Source organism: Diceros bicornis, chromosome 19 (genome assembly GCF_020826845.1).
Source record: "Diceros bicornis minor isolate mBicDic1 chromosome 19, mDicBic1.mat.cur, whole genome shotgun sequence".
NCBI lineage: Eukaryota > Metazoa > Chordata > Mammalia > Perissodactyla > Rhinocerotidae > Diceros > Diceros bicornis.
In genome coordinates, this window is record NC_080758.1 from 38,130,686 (window position 1) to 38,150,500 (window position 19,815).

Here is a 19,815-nt window from a genome sequence, read left to right on the forward strand (position 1 = left end):
TTTTTGGACATCTGACTTGAGACTTTTAACAAAGAGGAAAAAAAAATCTAGTAGACATTAAACCTGGACATGAAGTATGATGTGATTATTATGCTTCTAGAATAATTTATGGGAATATTAGATTACCCCTTATGTTTATTATTTTTTAATCCATATGAAATTTGAAATTTGGCCCACATGGTGTAAAAACCAGCTTCTTATCTCATCTTAAGTAAATACATAGGAAGAGTGTTTTAGAGATTGGAATAGTGAATAGAGACCCAGGAAAAGTGAAGAGCAGAGAACTCATATTGAAATGTAGATGCCTTCATGTAGAGTGGATAGCCCTTCAGAAAAGCCAGTATGACCTGTATTTCTTCATCTATCAATAAAATCTAAGTATACACATTAAGTGAAATAAATGAAGCAAATTTGGTGGAAAGTATTAAAAGTTTATTCTTTGAAATATTTTCAGGATGTTGAGTTATCTTAGTTAATTAATAAATCCTGAAGTAGTAATGCTCTTGGCACACAACTATAATGTAATAGAGCTTAACTGATTCTCGTGAAGAAATTGAATCTGTGGTTTAAGAAAGCAACAATTAACTGTACCAGAAAGTATTGTTGCTTTCAGATGGAATACAGAAGAAATTAGATCTTATATGATATGTAATATTAATATTTTAAATTATTAAGAGTGAATTAAAACATCCCAGTACGAATGAAATATTATCCTCCTTAGGGGCACTGTATTTATACAGATGTAAGTTTTCTATAGCTGCTGTCATATAAATCCTATAATCTGGAGGACTTCCTAAATGTTAAGAATTTTCATACTGAAAAGTTGACTGGTCTGAGCCTTTTTACATGAGCCAGTTCAGTTTTCTTATCTTCAAAATGTTCAGACAGCTAGTGATAACAGTATCAGAGTTAACCAAGTTAGCTTATAAAGAAAATGCCATTTATATCATGAGGATCTTTCATTGTTTTGAATGACTCTCTTTAGATGCTGCCCTTTTACCCCACCTCTGACCATCCCTTCACATACACACTTTCCCAGCCACATGCGCACACCAGTCAGCTCAAGCCTGACGCCGCTGAACAGCTCCATTCCTGGACACAGGCTCTGTGCACCCCTTCTGCTTGGCCAGCTCACCTCGACACCTCCCCTCCTCACAGGCCTGCAGTTCACCACTTCCTCAAGCTTGTTGTCCCCAGAAACAGTAAAATATCCGGGTCAAGCAAAGAGTAAAATATCCTCTCTCCTGCAAATTGTCCATCAAGCCAATGACGCAGTCCTTCCACCACAAGTGCCTTGGCGCTTTATCCTTACTGATGGTTGACCTCTGCAAAGCCCTCCTGTCTCAGCTATTTAAGGATCAAGTAACAGTCCTTCCCTCCCAGAATTGTCTTCTGCCTGTAAGAAGGCATTCCTTCTCCCTGATATATCCTTCAGATGCCCAGACCATGCTGTCTGGCTCTCCTGAGTATTCCTGAACTTGGCTTTGAGTTCTTTTATCAGTTTACACTGATGTTCGCTGAAGGGCAGGATCCATCTCATTTTCTCTTGTTAATTATTCTCAAGGAACATCTGACTGGGCAAGGCCTGGGAAATTGGCTTCCTGAGGAGCTATGTTGGAGATGCTTCTTTGATAATGACCTTCACTTATTTTCGTATAACTGTTTACTGAACTCACTCTTCCACTGCCACAGAAGTGACGGGAGAGAGAGCTGGTACCTGAGCAACAGCCCGGGTGCCTTATTCCTGCTGTAGCCTTAAGTTGCAGATTCCCTTTCCTTCGACTTTTTTTTTTCTTTTTGGGTCCTCGGTATCTAAATGACAATTGGTTGGGAAATCTGGGAGTGCCTATTTGGAACTGCTCTGCCAGGGGATTCTTTCAGCCTGTACACAAGGGAGCTAGCTAGCTGTACTTAGCTCCCCGCTTCTTGAAGGTGGCTGCACAGAAGAACTGCTGTTCCAGATCAACAGTACAAAGGGAGTAATCGCCCGCCTCTGGGGGGCAGGACGAGTGCAGCCATGCCACTCCCCAATCCCCCTAGCACCAGGGGTGTCTGTTCCCCCATCGCTGTCTGCATGTCTCTGGTCCACCGAGGGATGTTGGTGCAGGGAGATGCTCCGTGTTGCAATAGCTCCATGCCGAGTGCCCATGTGCCAGGAATGTGGGAACTGTGATGTGTACTTTGGGAAGAAAGGGCATTATTATGAGATGAGTCACTGTATTTTTCTTACTCCAGTTTCTCATAAGAAATCTTGAAGCCCTTGAAGGCTCGGTTTTTGACCTATTGCTAGAAATGGAGCTGGGAAGTCTGAGAGTTTTTACCTTTAGTTTTATTTATTTTATTTTTCTCTCCCCTTTTTTTCTTAGAAATCTGAAGAGCATAAAGTAAATTTTTGCTGCACTCAGTTATATTCAATTCCAACAATATTTTCTTTCATATTTACAAACCCAAGTCCCCATGTAGAGACTGTTTTCTTCCTCAGATGTAAAGCCCTGGGGCCTTTGGGAGATTCAAAATTATTTATTATTTTTATCTCTTTATTAAAGTGAATAACCAAGAATAACCAAAGTATTAACTTTACCTTACAAGGTAATAACTTGGTTGTGTAAATAACCGTAGAACTCTGTGGGTATCTGGGGCGTTTCAGGGTCAGCACAGAGCTACTTTCTCATGGAGCATTGGTGACAGCCACTCCCAGTCTCTGGAGACCCGTCCCATCTGTTCTTAACATGACGTTGAAACATAATTTGCTGAGTGCTGGCTTTATGCCAGGAACTCTGGTAGGCATTGAGGAAACAAAGAAAAAGGAGAAAGTTCTCTTGCCCTCAAGAACCTTATACTCTGACAGATCAAGGGTACTGAAGGTAATCCTGGTGACCTAAAAAATGTAATTCAGATAAAGCCTCCCTTTTTCTTGAAGATGTATCCATTCTGCACCTGAATGGTTCAGTTGGGTCTTTTCCACCATTCAGAAGGAAAGTCCGAAATTCTAGATTACTTTCTTACTTTTAAACCTAACCTGTAAAAGTCTGTGATCCTTTTGGAAATTAAAAAAATGACGTTCAGTGCAAGTGCTGCCTATAAGTGAATATATACATTAAGACATTTTGGTTCTCTGCCTCAGGCTTCATTTGAGTTGTGGCCAAGCTGTCAAAATAACCATCAGGCTTCTGTAGGCATACCCCAACCACACAGCGCTAGGCCACTGCTGTAGCATCATCTTAGTAGAAGAATTACTGGGACATCCTGACAAAAGACGATATTTAAGCACTTCTCTTAAGTCAAACTACTGTTTAATGTTAAAGAGTTCTCCTTCTGGTTTATGAGTATAAAACTGAAAAGAAATGAGTCTAAAGAAGCAATAAACTACTCTAGCCTGGGTTATTTTTAGCTTGGCTGTCGTATTCCTCGGCTGCACGTAATTGAACCTCTGTGGGCCTTAGCCCTCCTCTCAGTCAAGGGGGAGGGTATCAAATTATCTTAAAAATCCCTTCTCACACTGAATTCCTATCAGAGGAAGCAGATGAAAAGATAACTAAATAAAAACCGTAAAATAATTTTGCACAAAAGAGAACTTGTAGATTTAAAAATTGTGATAAAAAAATTCAGAGTAATCTTTTATCTTAGGAAATACACATAGAAATTTTAAGGAAATATTTTAGGCCTTAAATTTGTAGAAAAGAAATAAACTGCGTAACAATTTGACTATGCACTAACTTCTATACCCTGATGGAAGAATTATTTAACTTTCATAAGGGAACTTTTGCATAAGTATAAATCAGATCATTCAAGAAAAGAACTCTTTTTTGTATCAAAAAATTAAATAAGTAGTGGATGATTTTTCCAGGTTTTTCAGGATGATTTTTCCAGGTTTTTCATAGACTTTAAGAATCCATTCTTCTCATCTTATTGTATTTCCTAAACAATGCTATTGGTAAATTACATGGAAGCCATTAATGGGAGATTCCTGTGGCACTAGGAAAAGTTCCTTGAGTGGGAAGAGGTCATTTCCATGTTTCACATTTCCCACAGTGATCTGAACTTGACTTTTCACTTAATAACTGCTTACCAAAATTGTACATGTTCATTGTACAAAAAATTTTAGAATCCAAATATATACAAAGAAAGTAAAAATTATCCACAACTCCCAAAGATAGCCTCTGTTAACAATCTAGTCTGTACACCATACTTCATACTTGATAACTGAGGTCAGTGTGTATTTATTTTAAGTAGGACCCCATTCATTTGTGAATTGTATGTTTGTGTCCATTTTTCTATTGGTATTTTTGTATTTCACAAACTCCTTACTATATAAAAACTTCTTACATAGTAAGGAAAGGAACTTTTAGTGAGTTTATCATTTACCTTTCAATTGTATGACGTTGCTGCGTGGTAGGTGTTGATGTCCTCTATTTTATATTTTCCATAATGATTTTCTGCCTTTGATGATTTGGGTGTTATATTTTTCAAAATTGGATAAATATTTACTTATTTTTTCCTCTGGTATTTTTATGAAATTTATTTTAGTTTATGATGTAAGGTCCTTTTTATTCAGCTTATTGATCAGTATTGGGCTAATTGTGGCTTTTAGGTTCAAGGGATAAACATACTCAGTCTGCCTGTACTCATGGGGTCTCACTGTTGGGGCACACACAACAAGGAGGCTTCTCTAGGGACCAGACTCTCCTTTTGCCCCTGAAGCAGCAGGACTTCACTGATGTCCACCATCTTGCCTGCTGCCTCCCTAGGCTGACTGCCCTCCCTTTTTCCAGTAGCTGTGGCCAGTGGTCAGGGTCAGAATGTGGTCAACAAATACTTAAGGAACAGATTAGAGTCAGACCTTCAGCAGGCCCTAGGGATGGGCTGTTTTCCTTGGATAGGGATGGGAACTATAGCAGCCACCCTCACCCACCCGCCCTTATGTGGACTGGCGGGTGGATGATCCTAATGAAAGTGCTAGTGGTGGGGATGAAGATGTTCTTGGTTGGTTTGGTCTGTCTAGGATAGGTTTTCTAGGCTATGATAGAGAAGATAAGAAAAAACTTCTCTCAGGTGAAATAATTTTTTTTAAAGATTAACTATCCTTTGCTTATATGTTACAGTAACCTGAGGTTTTGTTCTCCTTTCCTAATAATAACTTTATTCTAAATGATTAGCCAGCAGTATTTGTAAATGAGGTGGTTCATGGCCCCCCCGCCCCCGCCCTCCAGCCCTCCAAAGGAACTTGCCCTTTGCTGAGTTAGAATAGGATAGGTAGATAAGTTAGAATAGGATGTATCTGAGTTAGAATAGTCAGATAGGATAAGTTAGAGTAGGACGTATCTGGGCCGTCTACTTCTTTGTGCTTTTCCCCCTGTAATGCACCTTTCCTTGTGCAGAGACCTATAATCTCCCTCGGATGACCACTTAGATAACAGATTGAATTAGGAAAAACACGATGGGGAATAGAACAAGTGGGACAGAGATCAAACTTGAAATTAAAAGATGTGAGTTTGACCACTGCCCCTCCCCTCACTCACTTGATGACCTTGGACAAGTCATTTGGCTTCTCAGAGCATCAGTCCCCTGACTTGGTTAGGCAGAAGTAAAAGTGATGCCTGCCATACAAGCCTTCCCAAGTTTTCCCAAGGATCAAGTGAGATAATGAATATAAAAATGTAAATTCTGAAGTGCTTATGCAATATTTATTATTATCATTTCTATTCTTCCCCCAAAGAGGAGTTAATTTAAATGCCATATGCCATTAACACCAGATTAGCAGATTGCTATACATCTTACCCAAGTTGCTAGGAATGAGAAAAATACCTGGTAATATCCATCTGCATATGTTATATTCCCAAGAACCTCAGCACCCTCATTTTTTGTCTCCACTTGCCAGCCCAGCTTCCTTTTGCAGCTGTAAAAACAGAAGTACCAAAAGTTAAGTGATAAACCTCCGTTTAGGCAGAAGTCGGTGATGGAAAAAGGGATACAATAAGAGCGTAAACTTGTGACCTTCAGTGGGAGCTCTGTTAACCAACATCCAGAGGAGGAGCAAGAAGAGTAGAGAACACCCAGCTAAAATGCCTTTCATTCCAGTAGCTGCAGTAAACTCACAATGAGATAGGGCTTTGGAGGAGGGACCCAGTCACGTCTCTAAGGTACATAAGAGTTGAGAGATAGCAGACTTCTCAGGCCCAAATTCCTAAAAGCACACAGGAACATCAGAACACCCACAGTGATAGCACAGACAGAGTTTGACATGCGGGTAGATTATGTTTGGAAAGTTCATTAGTAAACAGATGATTTAGAGTTTGGTTCTCATTTTCCCAAGGAAACGGTGTCATAAATGCAGTGAGGTTCCCAGACTCGTCCACAGAAGCTGTTACTATCCTGAGATCAGAGTCTTGGAAAGAGATGGTCTTGCTGTCTGTGTTCAAGGGAAATGGAAAGAGCTATTCCTTCTGCACCCCTGGGCAGAGGGCCAGCTCTGAGCAGAATTTTGAAAGAAGACAGTTATCTGTGATGTCTTCTATTTGGCTCTTCCGCCTCTGTCCCACTGGTGACCAGGGCCACAGTGGGCCCTCCTCTGGCCAGCTCTACTACTTGCATGGCTGGACTGCATGTTTACCTGCCTCTCTCCTCTCCCATCCCATCTAGGCCCACATGCTCAGCCGTGGGAGATTATTGGAAAAGATCATCACCCTGAACAGAGGGCTGGCATCTTTCTGCAGGTGTTGGCATTTTCCAACCACAGCCCTCTGTGGGGGAAGGTGTTTTTGATAAGGAGACCCCCAAAGGTGGGCTGGCTCTGCCTGGGGTAATTCCCATTAAGTTTCTCTCTATTTTTCACAGATATTTACCTTATGCTTTTAAACTAGGCATTATTAATCTATGATTCCTGAATTCCCTGAAATTAAAAAAAAAGTTGTATGTATTTTTATGTTTTTCTGGTCAAAATTAAATAGCTTTCCTTCAATTCTCAGAGTGTTCAGTGAGCCCCCACATCATTAAGAAGCACTGGTCCCAAACCTACAAATTCTTTAAAGCATCCAAGTTGTGTCACACTTGTATGTCACTAGAGGCTTGACTGCGGGGCCTAAGGTGGTTCAGGATTTATTTTTAGGTTCTCGAGGGTAGGTGAATGTAAACTGGAAAATCCCTGTGAAATATGTACTTCCTGCGAAGTAACTTCCTTGATTTTTTTCACTGATTTCATTTTCAGGTTAACATTCTTTGTAACTATTTATTGGTACTTCCCTAGATCTACACAAGACAGTTTCATAGTCATCAATTCAGAAGAAAAGAAAACTTTAAAAAAACCACAAAACTGGAGTATTTGCTGTTAACCTAAGTGGCAGCAAGGCTGTGCTCCAGTTCCCTTTGGAGACCCATCCTTTCATGGGAAGGCAGAGAAATGTGCTCGAAGAAGGATTCGGGGCCAGAGAATCTGAGCGAAGCGAAAGACTTGCCCTTCGCTGTGGGAATTGGGCAGACGATTTAGCCTCATAGGGCATCCAGTTCCTCATCGCTGAAATGGGGAAGGTCATGTCCACCTTGTGGGCATCTCATGAGGACTCATTTACCTGGTGCTAGTCCCTATACCAAGTGCTTGTCTATGGTACCTCAGTACAAATGTCCTCCATTGTTATTGTCTTTAGAGAAAACAACTTCAGTCCACAGTGGAATTCATAAGATACCACTCACTTTCCTGTTCATTTTAGTTTCTTTGTGTCAATACATGTGTATGTTTCTATACTTTCTTTTAATTGTTCCTTACTACTCTATCCCACCTCTTTTGCCCTGTTTACTTCCTTAACTTACTAAATATCAAATAATTTAAGAAAATATTAGAAGTGAAATTTGGGAAAGAGAGACCTCTTCCTCATTTTAAGACGTGTGGCTTCTGCATGGTCACATTGCACCATGGTCTAAGATTGTGGTTGTTGTATTTCATGCTCTACTTGGGCTGCTTTTCTGTAAGTAACCTTTCATATCATGTCACACTTCAGAATGCTGATGCTCCTGAAAATCATTAGGTATCACACTCAAGTTCAAGAATAACTTTTGTTTTTGCCTTATTAAAAAGTCAAAGAATTGAAAGTAGTTCCAGTTTTATACTTTAATATTATTTGCCCCCCCCCCCAATAAGCTGATAATGTATTATTTTACTCTGCTTTTATTGTTCGGAAAAGGCTTTCATTGTTTGCAGAGGGCTGTCACATACAATAACTTGTTGAGTGCAACAAACCTGAGAAGAGATTGTATCAGTCTTGAACTTTGTAGTTTTCAGGGGACAGGAAGGCCAGCTCAAAATGGCTTAGCAAAAAAGGAAAGTTTTTGGCTCATGTGCCTGAAAAATCTAGACTTTAGGTATGGCTTGCTGATCAGAAGCACAAGGAATTTCTTCAAGACTGTTTCTCACCATCTTTTTGGCTCTGCCTTCCACTGTTTGGCTTCATTCTCAGCCTATAAGTGATGCTTGGTCCTGGCAGCTCTAGGTCCGTGGGAAAAGAGAGCAGGCCTCTTCCCAGGCCACCTGTAGCTCATTCATCTCTTTGAGGCTCGTGAATTACATACTCTGATTAGCCTGGCCTGGATCACAGGCCCACTTCAGGAGTCAGGCTTGGAGACAAGGCCTCCTGAAATGCATGAATGTTAGATAGATGATTCCACAGAAGAAAAATCTGAGTCTTTTTTCCAGGAAATGAATGAGTCCCTACTATACAGATATTATTATCATCCCTTTTTTGTAGATGAGGAAACTGATGTTCAGAGAAGGTAAGTGGCTTGTCCAGATCTCACAGCGAGGTGGTGACCCAGAGGGGTCTAGCCCCAGGGACTTCCAACTCAGCATCCTGTGCTCTTTCTACAACTCCATCTCTGACCATGATAGCGAGTGACCCGCTGGGCATAGTGCAGAGAGCGCTGCACGGGGGCTGGGCCGTCTCCACTCAGTTCTGCCCCTAGCTAAATGTTTGGCCTTAGACACTTAGTCTCTTGCGTCTCATTCTTCTCATCTGTCAAATAGGGACAATACCTGCCTGCCAAATATTCACTGAGGCTCTGATGCGATGTAGGGAAAAGGGCTTTAATCAGATAAGTTCTCTACAAATGCAAGGCATCCTTTGCTCTCTTACAAACCCCATATGGATTGTGTAGGCATCAAGTTTTCTTTTACAGTAATGTCAAGAAAATGTGTTCAGCGGTTTCCAATTTCCAAAGTGTGCTTCTTACACCTCGCTGCATTCGAATTTCCCAAACAATCCTGAAAGGTAGATGAGAAACCAACTATCAGAGGGTTGAGAAACTGGCTCTGGGACAAGCAACCAACGAGTGCAGACCATGACCTCCATCCTTGTCACCTGTGCTCCACCTCTCATCCCAGGAGTGTGTTACCCTGATTGATCAACTCTGGGTATCTCATTCTCAGCAGATGTGATCGTGAGGAATTCAGATTCAGTAATGTTTTGAATGTGACCCAAGACTATGTATTCTAAAATTTTACTATGAATTACCTACTTTTAAAATATTCTGATTGGGTTATTACTCATTTTCATTTGGGGGTGAATAAAACAGAAGAAATGTACATAACCATGAGAAAATAGATCCAACTCTCAAAAGATAAAGACTGAGAGTAGCACATTACTATATTAAGTAGTACTGTGAGACAAATCCTAATAGCATTGAGGATCTTTTTTCCTCCCTTCTCATTTTATTGCTTTCGTATCAGGCAGGATATTCTATAATCCTGGAAACAATAGCTTGGTGGGATAGTTCCTGTCACACCCTTCCAATCATGGGTGTAAGAGGTGCCAGGAGCACCACACTGGGCTGGCAGTGTGGCTGAGGGGTGCTGTGATTGTAGTGCACCCACAGGGCTCTTGGGGTGACCAGTAGCCTGATATCACACCCCCTAGAATCTGCCCCCCTCAATTCCAATCTGGACTAATATTGATGTCCCAGGGCCTGCGGCCAGGAGCTTGAGAGCTGGCAGCAAGATTTTCCCAACAGAAGCTAAGTTTGTCAGGTGAGTAGTGGCAGTGCCATCCATGCTGTTTGTCCATGTTGAATCAGGTCCCTGGGATGTGGTAGTAAAAATATTACCTGCCTCACCACGCTGTTTCAAGGGTGACATGGTGAGTACGTGCAAACCTTCTGAAACATTGCCTGACCCCCACTTGGAGTTTGGCACACAGTAGCTGATCACATCCCTCCAAATATGCCTATTCCAGAGTCATTGACTGACTTCCCCTCGATTAACCACCTCCCCCAGTCCAGCTACCACCCCATTTCTCTGCTCCTCCTTACAACAGAACTCTTCAAAAGTGTTGCCTGGACCTGCGCTGGCCAACACTGAAGCCACTGGCCACATTTGGCTGTTGGGCATTTGAAATGTGGGGAGTCAGAAATGACAATGTAGAAATGACATACTGTAAGTATAAAATACATACCAGATTTTAAAGTCTTAGTGTAAAAATATAAAATATCACAGTATTTTTATGTTGATTATGTGTTGAAATGATAACATTGTATATATTGGGTTAAATAATATATGTTATTGAAATTTAATTTCACTAGTTTCCTTTTATATTTTTTTGTGTGTGTGAGGAAGATCAGCCCTGAGCTAACATCCAGTGCCAATCCTCTTATTTTTGTTGAGGAAGATTGGCCCTGAGCTGACATCCGTGCCCATCTTCTTCTACTTTATATGGGACGCTGCCACAGCATGGCTTGACAAGCAGTGCGTCGGTGCGCGCCCAGAATCCGAACCAGCGAACCCCGGGCCGCCCCATTAGAGTGCGCACACCTAACCGCTTGCGCCACCAGGCCGGCCCCTCGTTTTACTTTTTTGATGGGTCTGTAGAAAATTTAAAGTCACGCATACAGCTCACATTATATCTCTGCTGGAGAGTTCTGGTCTCTACTATGTCTCCACTTCCCTCTTGAACCCATCCCAGGTAGGCGTGGGTCCCCGCACTTCACCAGAAACAGCTTTTGTCAAGTCACCTTCTTTCTACTGGTCAGTTTTCACTCCTACCTACTCAGCAGCATTTGACACGGTTGTCACTTTCAATGAAGCACTTTCTTCTCTTGCCTCCAGGGACATCATGTTATCTTGATTTTTGTCTTTCCTCGCTGACAATTCCTTCATAGCCTCCTTTTCTGAATCCTCCTCATCTTCTCAACTTCTTTTTTCTCATCCAAACTCACTCCCCAGTGGAGCTCATCCTGACTGATGCCTTTAAATACCATCTCTGTGGACTTCCCAGCTCTGTGTCTGCAGCCCAGACCTCCGTCTTCCTGGAAGCTGTCTCTTAATTGCCTGCTCAACATCTCCATTTAGATATCCAGAGGACTCTTAAAGTTTACACATGTAAAACTGATTTCTTGGTTCCACTTCCCCAAGCCTGCCCCTCCCCTAGTATTTCCTATACTGGTAAGGGCTAACTTCCTTCATCTGGTTATTTAAACCACAAATCTTGGAGTCATCCTTGACTTTTCTCTTCCTCTCTCCAACTATATCCAATCCGTTGGCGTGTTCTGTTGGGGCTCCCTTCAAATTATATTTCCAGTCTCAGCACTTCTCACCATCACTGGCCTCCTCCAAGACCCATCCTCTCTGAGTGGACTATTGCAGTAGCCTCATCACTGGTTTCTCCACCTCCACCTTGTCCCCTCTACTACACCCAAGGTGATCCTTTTAAAATGCCAAGTCACAGGGGCCGGCCTGGTGGCATAGCAGTTAAGTTCAGATGCTCCACTTCGGCGGCCCAGGATTCACTGGTTTGGATCCTGGGTGCACACCACTCATCAAGCCATGCTGAGGCAGCGTCCCACATTGAGCAACTAGAAGGGTGTACGACTATGACATATAACTATCTACTGGGCCCTTGGGGAGGGGAAAAAAAAAAAGGAAAAAAGGAGGAAGATTGGCAACAGACGTTAGCTCAGGGCCAGTCTTCCTCAAAAAAAGAAGAAAGCAAGATGCTCATTTAAAAAATAAATAAAATGCCAAGTCATTTTTCGTCTTGGAACCTTTTAACAGCACATCATCTTTCTTAGAAGAAAATGTGCCATCCTAATAAAAGCCATATGTGACTTACTGCCACCACCACCAGTACACACACACACACACACACCCACCCACACACCCCTACCCCTCCCCTGCTTCCTGGCCCCTACACACACACACACACACACACACACCCCTACCCCTCCCCTGCTTCCTGGCCCCTACACACACACACACACACACACACACACACACACACACACCCCTACCCCTCCCCTGCTTCCTGGCCCCTACACACACACACACACACACACACACACACACACACCCTACCCCTCCCCTGCTTCCTGGCCCCTACACACACACACACACACACACACACACACAACACACACACACACACACACACCCTACCCCTCCCCTGCTTCCTGGCCCCTTGTTCCCTTCCCTTGGTCTGGTTCTCTGCTCCTTCCCCCTCCCCCGGACATGCTCTGTCCTCAAAACCTCTGTGTTCACGCTTCTCCCTGCCTGAAATGCGCCTCCTCAGGTGCTCACATAGCTCATCCTCCACTCAGGTCTCTGGGTAAAGCTCACCTTCTTGCCTACCACAGCGTTCTCTGACCGGCATATCTAAAACACCACGTCCATGACCCTTTAGAGGTTTATTTCTCTTTATAACATTACCACTTGACACATTATTTGTTTGTTTCTTTCTTTTCTCCCCCATGAGATGGAGGCTCCATGAGAGCAGGGACATTTTCTGTGGGTCCACATCTTTTTCCACAAGGGTGTCAAGCAATGCTACATACAGAGTTCAGTGTTGCCTGATTAGATGATTCTGCTGGACTCTGCTCAGTTATCAATTCCATTCCTCTTTAGGGCAGAAGTTCATTAACTCTTCTGGGAAGCTTGCCTAAATGCATATGCCTTGACCCCACCCCCTAGAGATCCAAATGCAGTAGATTCTGGGGTAGAATCCAGAACATTTTTGAACAAGCTCCCCAGGAGATTTTGATGCCTGGATAACCAGACACACTTTGCCAAACGCTGCCTCAGTGTATAGTTTACACTGGTTTATCTGTTGCTCTGTTCTGTTGAGTGTTGTTTCATTTATATCAGCAGTTCTTGAATCACCTGGGAACCTAAAATAGCTCTCCTAGCCCCACCCCAAATCTTGTGAATCAGAACTTCCAGGGGTGGGTGCTGGAAATCTATATTTTTGAAAAGCTCCCTTGGTGCCTTTGATACAGCCAGACTTCCCACTAGCCTTTGGGAGCCCCAGCTGTGTTTTACAGACTCCTTGAGGAGGTTGTAAACTCAAGAGCAGGTGTTTTTTTAGGCCAGCTTCTCTCCCCTTCCTTCTTTAATGCAACAGTGTTCTGTTCAAAATCGTATTCAGCAAGTTACTGTGGGGTGAACGCCTTGATTTATCCACAACTTCAACTTGCCTTTGTAACTTGAACATCAACCAGTACTTCTAACTATATTTCACTCCAGCCCATTCTCTGATTAGAGACAGGAAATGTGTCATGGTTGCCTACCTCATTCTGGTGGCTACTCTTTTTGCAGTCCTTGCTATCCAGAGTTTAAAATGTTTCCCGGGTCAGACCAGACAGCACTGGGGTAATGTCCTCCATCATCATACTCAGACACTCAACCTGTTTAACCTTCCCCTTGGACCTGTACTCGGGCACATGTGCTTTGGCTGTTCTCAACCTCAGGATGCGTCCACTAGTTTCCAGAGCATCCCCAGGGCAAGAGACAAAGCCTGACCCCTTGCTCTGGGAGCCTGCCTGGGCTGCTCAAGCTGCCGAGGAGGGTTTCCCTAGATTAGACTTCTGGGGCCAGTGGCCTTGTCCTACTTCTGTTTGTTTTTGTCCTGAAACTGTATATAGACACTCTTCACCAGTTGAAAGTTTTAAAACTAAAATACTCAAAGTATTACCAAAAATAAAAAACTAAATGGGGGGGTGGGCAGGGGGGACAGGGCAGGTGACCAAGGAATGACATTTGCAGAATTTTATTCCTTGGCCAGACCCAGAGCTAGCTTTCAGGTTATGAAGCATCATAGATGGAGGCCCAAAGAAATCCTCTTGGTTAGCCTGTTTCTTAAATACCTGAGTCCCCATGGGGTGCTCACTCTGGACTTTGGATGGCCAACTGGTAGCCTTTTTGAATATGTTGGGTCTGTCTGTATTCTTTGCAGAAGATGTCAGGGTCATTATTTAGCATAGAATCTAAAAAGGAGTAGTGTCATGTCGTCCAGGTCAGCCTGAGAGACACTTGAAACCTTCTCAGCACATGCTGTCTGCACCTTGGCGTTTTGCCTCTGGATAAGCCGCAGATTGCGTTTTGGTGCCAGATGTGAGAAGCCATTGGTAATCAGGACAACTCCCTTGGGAAATCCTGGTCCCAGGTGATAGCTGCTTCCTCTGAAATACTTGTTCAGGGGGCACCGGAGACTGCGATTTAGCGACAAAGGGGAGTGAATTGACCCTATAAAAGTAAGAATGAGAGATTTCTAATGAGATCTGACAGTTTGAGGGCTGAAGAAGGAGTCTAATCTTTTTTTCCCCCTGCCCACCCAGTCTTCATACAAGTGTAAATATGCCTCCTTCAGCAAATTGCCAAATGTGGTTTTAATTTGTAAGCGGGAGACCCCGCCTTGCCTTTTTCATTTCTTCTCTTCTTTTTTTTTTTTTTGAAAACGAAGTCACAGGTTTTGCACTTTTGAGCTGGACGTTTCCTTCTGTCACTCCATCACTTTTTCTGTTGTCCTACTTCATCCAAGGACATTTTCCCCCATTGTTTGTTATCAGAGGAATTTGGGACGAGAGTCAATTGTCCTGTTTCTTAAAGAAGTTCTTGAAGTTCCCATAGGAAATGCATAGTGCTCTTTAAACTAAGTTTTAAAAATAAATAAGTAAAGGCAGTGGTTGAATCTAACATGAGATTTGAAGGGTGTCACTAGTGCGGCATCATACTTTATGTGGTCTCCGCAGTATCCATTGTTGTTATTTATGACCCTGTCTGCCTTCCATTGTGGACTTCTTCCAGCCTTGGGGAATTTACATCATTCCTAATAGCAAAAGGCTTTCTGGTTCCCACAGAGTTGTTCAAAGCCTGACTCATGCTCCTTATGTTAATTGTTCAGCTCTGAAAATACAGCACTTACAGGGTGTGGTTGTAAGGGGAAAATCTACTGTACTTACAGGGCATGTTTAGAAGTGTTTCACATATAAATCTCAATCTCTCTCTCTCTCATTTAACCTTTAAAATGTAGCTCTTTTTGATCAGCTAGTAAGTCTTCGGGGGAAAAAACAGAGAGGCACCAAAACGCAATATAATCCAATAAAACCTATAATATTCTGTTCACTAACTCTTAAAACTGACTTGGGTTATAACTGAATATGACTTTGAGTGACATTGGTCCAGGTGTGACACCACAGGCAGAGTTAGCCAGAGCTAAAGGCTGGTACTCAGTGGTGCAGCGCAGTAATTGGACAAAGCTCACAGTGTGGACCCATGGGACACCACGTGGCTGCCGTCAGCCAGGCTTTCTGGGGTGTCCTTGTTAATTCCAGGGTAAGTCTAAAGCAAGGACCTATTGATAATTTACCCAAACTGTTCCTTGTGGCAGCAACTTTTTACTATGGACTTTGATAGAGAAGGGTACTTAGTGTCCAGGAAATGAGAGAAGTTAACACCTTGTCTGGATTATCTGCTTACTAACAAAAAGCAAATGATTCCAAAAGTATGAAGTCGGTCAATGTTGGTGAAAGTTGGGAGGTTTTTACATTTTATAATTACTTCCTTATGAAGCTTCCATGGGAACATATAGATACATAGATAGATAATCTATGAATTATATAAAACCATAGTAATGCTCTTAGTTTAAGAAAAACTTCCAGTTTTTTAGTAGCCAAGAATCACAAACTTCAGTTTTCAAAGTATGTATTAAAAGCCTTAACTCTTGATGCAGTCTTGAGTATTCAAAGGCCATATTTTGTATTTTTGTAAATAGAGAAAATGTAGAGAATGCTTAGGATAATCAGGGTATAGACCACTGCACCACCAGGTCCTTCTGGAAGATCAAAGCTCACAGACACGCTGCTGCCTGGCACCATGATTCTGCGCTTCATCACAGTTTGGGCCACAGAGATACCAAATATTGGCCAAGAGTTCCCAGTTGATTTGGAACCAACATCCTTTCCGTTACAGTCTTGTATGTTTGTGGCACATATTAATGTATGGGATGTGTGAGCAAGGAATCTAAAAGAAGTGACAATTTATCAAAAAGTTCTAGATTTGAAAAAATTAAAATAGCCTAATACTAAGCAGTTTCATCTAGTCTTCACAGAAATGAATCTGTTCGCCGGGGCATTCAGAGTATAACTGTTTTTCTCATGCTCAGCTAGTCGATTTCTGGTTGAACCCTTGTTATCTCTTCACGTAGACGGAACGAGCTCTCCACGGAGCGTCTGATTATTTTGCTGAGTGTGTGGAGAGTCCACTTCCTCCCAGCGCAAAGCTCAAGAGAAACGCTCTGAAAGAAATGTAGGTCCGATGTGTCTCCTTCTTCTTATTTTTGACTGTCTGTCTGTATGGTCACATACCATGAAGTCTAGAATTCAGCAGGAGTGCATGGAACCTAATCACAAACCCCCTCGGGCCCTGACCCTGTGCTAAGGTCATACTTGCTCCTCCACCTCCCGGACTCTCTTTCTCTTGTTTTCTGGACAATGGGGAGCGAGTCCTTGCTTCACAGGTATGTTGCAAGGAGTAATTAATTACAAGTGCTTTGAAGATGAAAAGCACCTGTTGGTGTGTTTCGTACAACTTCCGGAGTGACTACAGACCGATCTAAAAAAAGGCATTCCTTTCCTAAGATGCTTGTTCTGACCCTAATATAATTATGATAATCCTTGTGCCCCTGATGGCAATAGTAAGAACATGAATATATATATATTTGTTTCCAGACTGAAGCTCAGCCAAAATAAATATTTCAGCTTCAGTGTTTTGAGTTTGGTGGTTTAAGAAATTTCTTGCCATTCACAAGCCTATAAACATATGCTGAAGTCAAAGTCTAGTCTCTAAATTCTCCCTATGCAGCTTCTCTCCTGCCCCTTAAAGTAAATTTTACAGAGTGAAGTTTGCATTGTCTATTGTGTGTGCTGTAGAAAAGGGGTTTGTGTGTGTGTGTGTGTGTACAAGAATATGCTTGTACACACACAGCTTGTGCTTTGGATGTATTTGAGCATTTACTTCTGGGAAAAAATCAATATATCAAATATAGATAATATTGACCCTTAACATCTGAAATACCTATCAGCCTTAGTTAAAATATAAACTCCATCATAATTGTCATCGATAACCCAATGATCAATAAACAAAGTGTATCCTAGTGTATTAGAAAATGTGAAGGCTATTGCTTGATCCAGTCTGCATTTAAACATACACTTGGGGATTTTTCTAGATTTGCCAGGGAGATAGGGAGAAGGGAGGGTAGCACATTCTTTTTTTTTTCAATAATTTTATTTATTTTTTTTCTCCCAAAGCCCCGGTAGATAGTTGTATGTCATAGCTGCACATTCTTCTAGTTGCTGTATGTGGGCCGCGGCCTCAGCATGGCCAGAGAAGCGGTGTGTTGGTGCGCGCCCGGGATCCGAACCCGGGCCGCCAGCAGCAGAGCGCACGCACCCAACCGCCAAGCCACGGGGCCGGCCCAACACATTCTCCTTTTTAAGGTGTAGGAAATGTGGGAAGGGAAATTTGGAAGAAACCATGCCAAAACAAAAAATCTTTCTTTGTTTTAGTGTGAAAAGAACTGAAACAAAAAGCAGCGTCATGAGCAAATCACGGAGTAGCAGGGACTTCGTGGGAATGGCTAGTGACTCAGTGATTGCAGAGATAGCAAGGAGGAGGGGTGACAGTCGGGCTTCTTCCAGTCCCCCGTCGGAGTCCACGGGACAAGCAAAGGATTACATAAAGGCAGCTGAGAGCCACTGGGGTCTTCCTATTCAAAAGCTGGAAAGTGTTCATCAGACCCAGCCAGAAGACACTAGCAGCCAGCAAAAACCTCATCCTGGGGAGCGGTCAGAGACAGGCCTCCTAAGCAGGAGCCCTGCCTGTAGCTGTGAGTCAGCATCACCAGGTCCAAGACAGAGTCCACGAGGGGCCGGCACACAGCAGAAACGTAGGAACTGCAGCTCTCCGGAAGACTTCAACCACCACAAGAGAGTTGCTCTTGCAAGTGATCGATTAGTCTCAAGAGAAATAATAGTGGAGAGAGGCAAAGCTGTCAGGGTCTTGCCAACTTTAGAGCTGTCAGATCCAGGGTTACTTCTGAAACAAGATCTGGCAAAACCCACATCTAACGAAGAGTTGCATGTTTTGGAAAATCTCTCCTCCAGACATTTTATGAAAAATAAACCAGAGCAGGCACAGCAAACCGGCTCAGCCACAAGCACTGGAAGGTTACCTACAGTTCAGGGCAGCCCAACCAAGAAAACAAAGAAACGAAAGAGGCCTCTAACTTACTAAAGAGGATTGCAGAATTGTAGTTGAGGAGATAGTGGCCAAACTTGTGAAAAATGAGCAGTGTGTATAGATGCTGTGATTTTAAAGGAATTAGGATGATCATTTTAAATAGAAAATATATATCCACGTTAGGGTTAGCTTTCAAAGCAGTCACCTCCAGGAGCCAAATGCTTGTCCTAACAACATTGCTACTTTCTTGTCATATTTTATAACTGTCTTCAGAAAATTATGTTAGTGATAAACAGCCATCCGCCTTGTCAGGGATGACAGCATTCCTGCAAGAACTACATGACGAAACCATTCATATGCCTCCTTGGCACATCACTGTACAGACCATGCGATGACCTCATAGAGACAGTGTCACAGTGCTGCTGTTCAGTTCTGGGGGTACAATTTATCCCCCTACTCTTCAGCCTGAGTAGCACAGCAGTGAAGGAATAGGCTAATGGGTCTCACCATCTGGTCCTGGCACCAGCTTCGTTGTCTGAAAACGTGTTAGAAATGCAGATCTGGAGCCCCACCCCAGGCCTACTGAACGAGAAGCTGTGGGTGATTCCCGAAACATGCTCAAGTTCGAGAACCACTAGACTGATTAGAGACTCCCTAGTGTTTATTTCCTCTAGCCTGGCTACCATGGGCAGCCTCCAGCTCATCAGCTGGGGCCCACGTGTGGACATGCACACCATCATGCTCCCTCAAACTTGTAAAGCACCTGGGTTCAGTGTATGAGTCACTGTGTTCCCAGGTTCTTAAGTATGGCAGCCACAGCACTTAGAGAGCTGTTACTTACCCTAAGAATTGCGGGACATTTACATATAATTCAGCCCAGCGTCAGGGGAAGACATAGAAGAGGCTTGTTCTTGCTTGTAGCTCAGGCATATTCCTGCCCTTTTCCCCACCTCTGATTTTGGTTAGGTTCAGAACGGACCAGAACCCAAGGGGAACTCAGTGGCCAAAATTTCCAGTTTCCTATTGAAGGCTTCACAGGCAGTTTAAATTTGAAAACAGGAGCTTTCCGTTCACAGTATCACCCACTGATGTCTCCAGTGGGCCTGCTGAAATGTCACATAGTGAATCATAGCAATGACTTATTTTGGATGGACACCTACTAAAGATTTTCTTAACCTAGTTTCATTCTAAAATAGGGAAAAAACCATATTCAGAAGCCACCCATCAAATATATCTTTTTTTCTGCTCAACATTGGGTGGTCCATTGAAGTAGCACCTCCCTAGTAACAAGGAAAATCAAGTATATTCCCAAAAGTGTTGGAGTTAGTAGA

General features: G+C 42.8%; 1 protein-coding gene across 4 annotated transcripts in view; it reads left to right on the forward strand.

Moving 5' to 3' along the window:
- The window catches only part of SLX4IP (SLX4 interacting protein), a 183,437-nt gene extending 164,001 nt beyond the window's left edge, over positions 1 to 19,436 (forward strand). For all 4 annotated transcript variants that reach the window (XM_058563215.1, XM_058563214.1, XM_058563216.1 and 1 more), the window contains 2 exons: positions 16,452 to 16,552; positions 17,812 to 19,436. In XM_058563215.1, coding sequence (XP_058419198.1) covers positions 16,452 to 16,552; positions 17,812 to 18,538 — 828 coding nt within the window. In that variant the 3' untranslated portion in view covers positions 18,539 to 19,436. The remainder of the gene's footprint in view (positions 1 to 16,451; positions 16,553 to 17,811) is intronic.
- Positions 19,437 to 19,815: the final 379 nt, after the last annotated feature.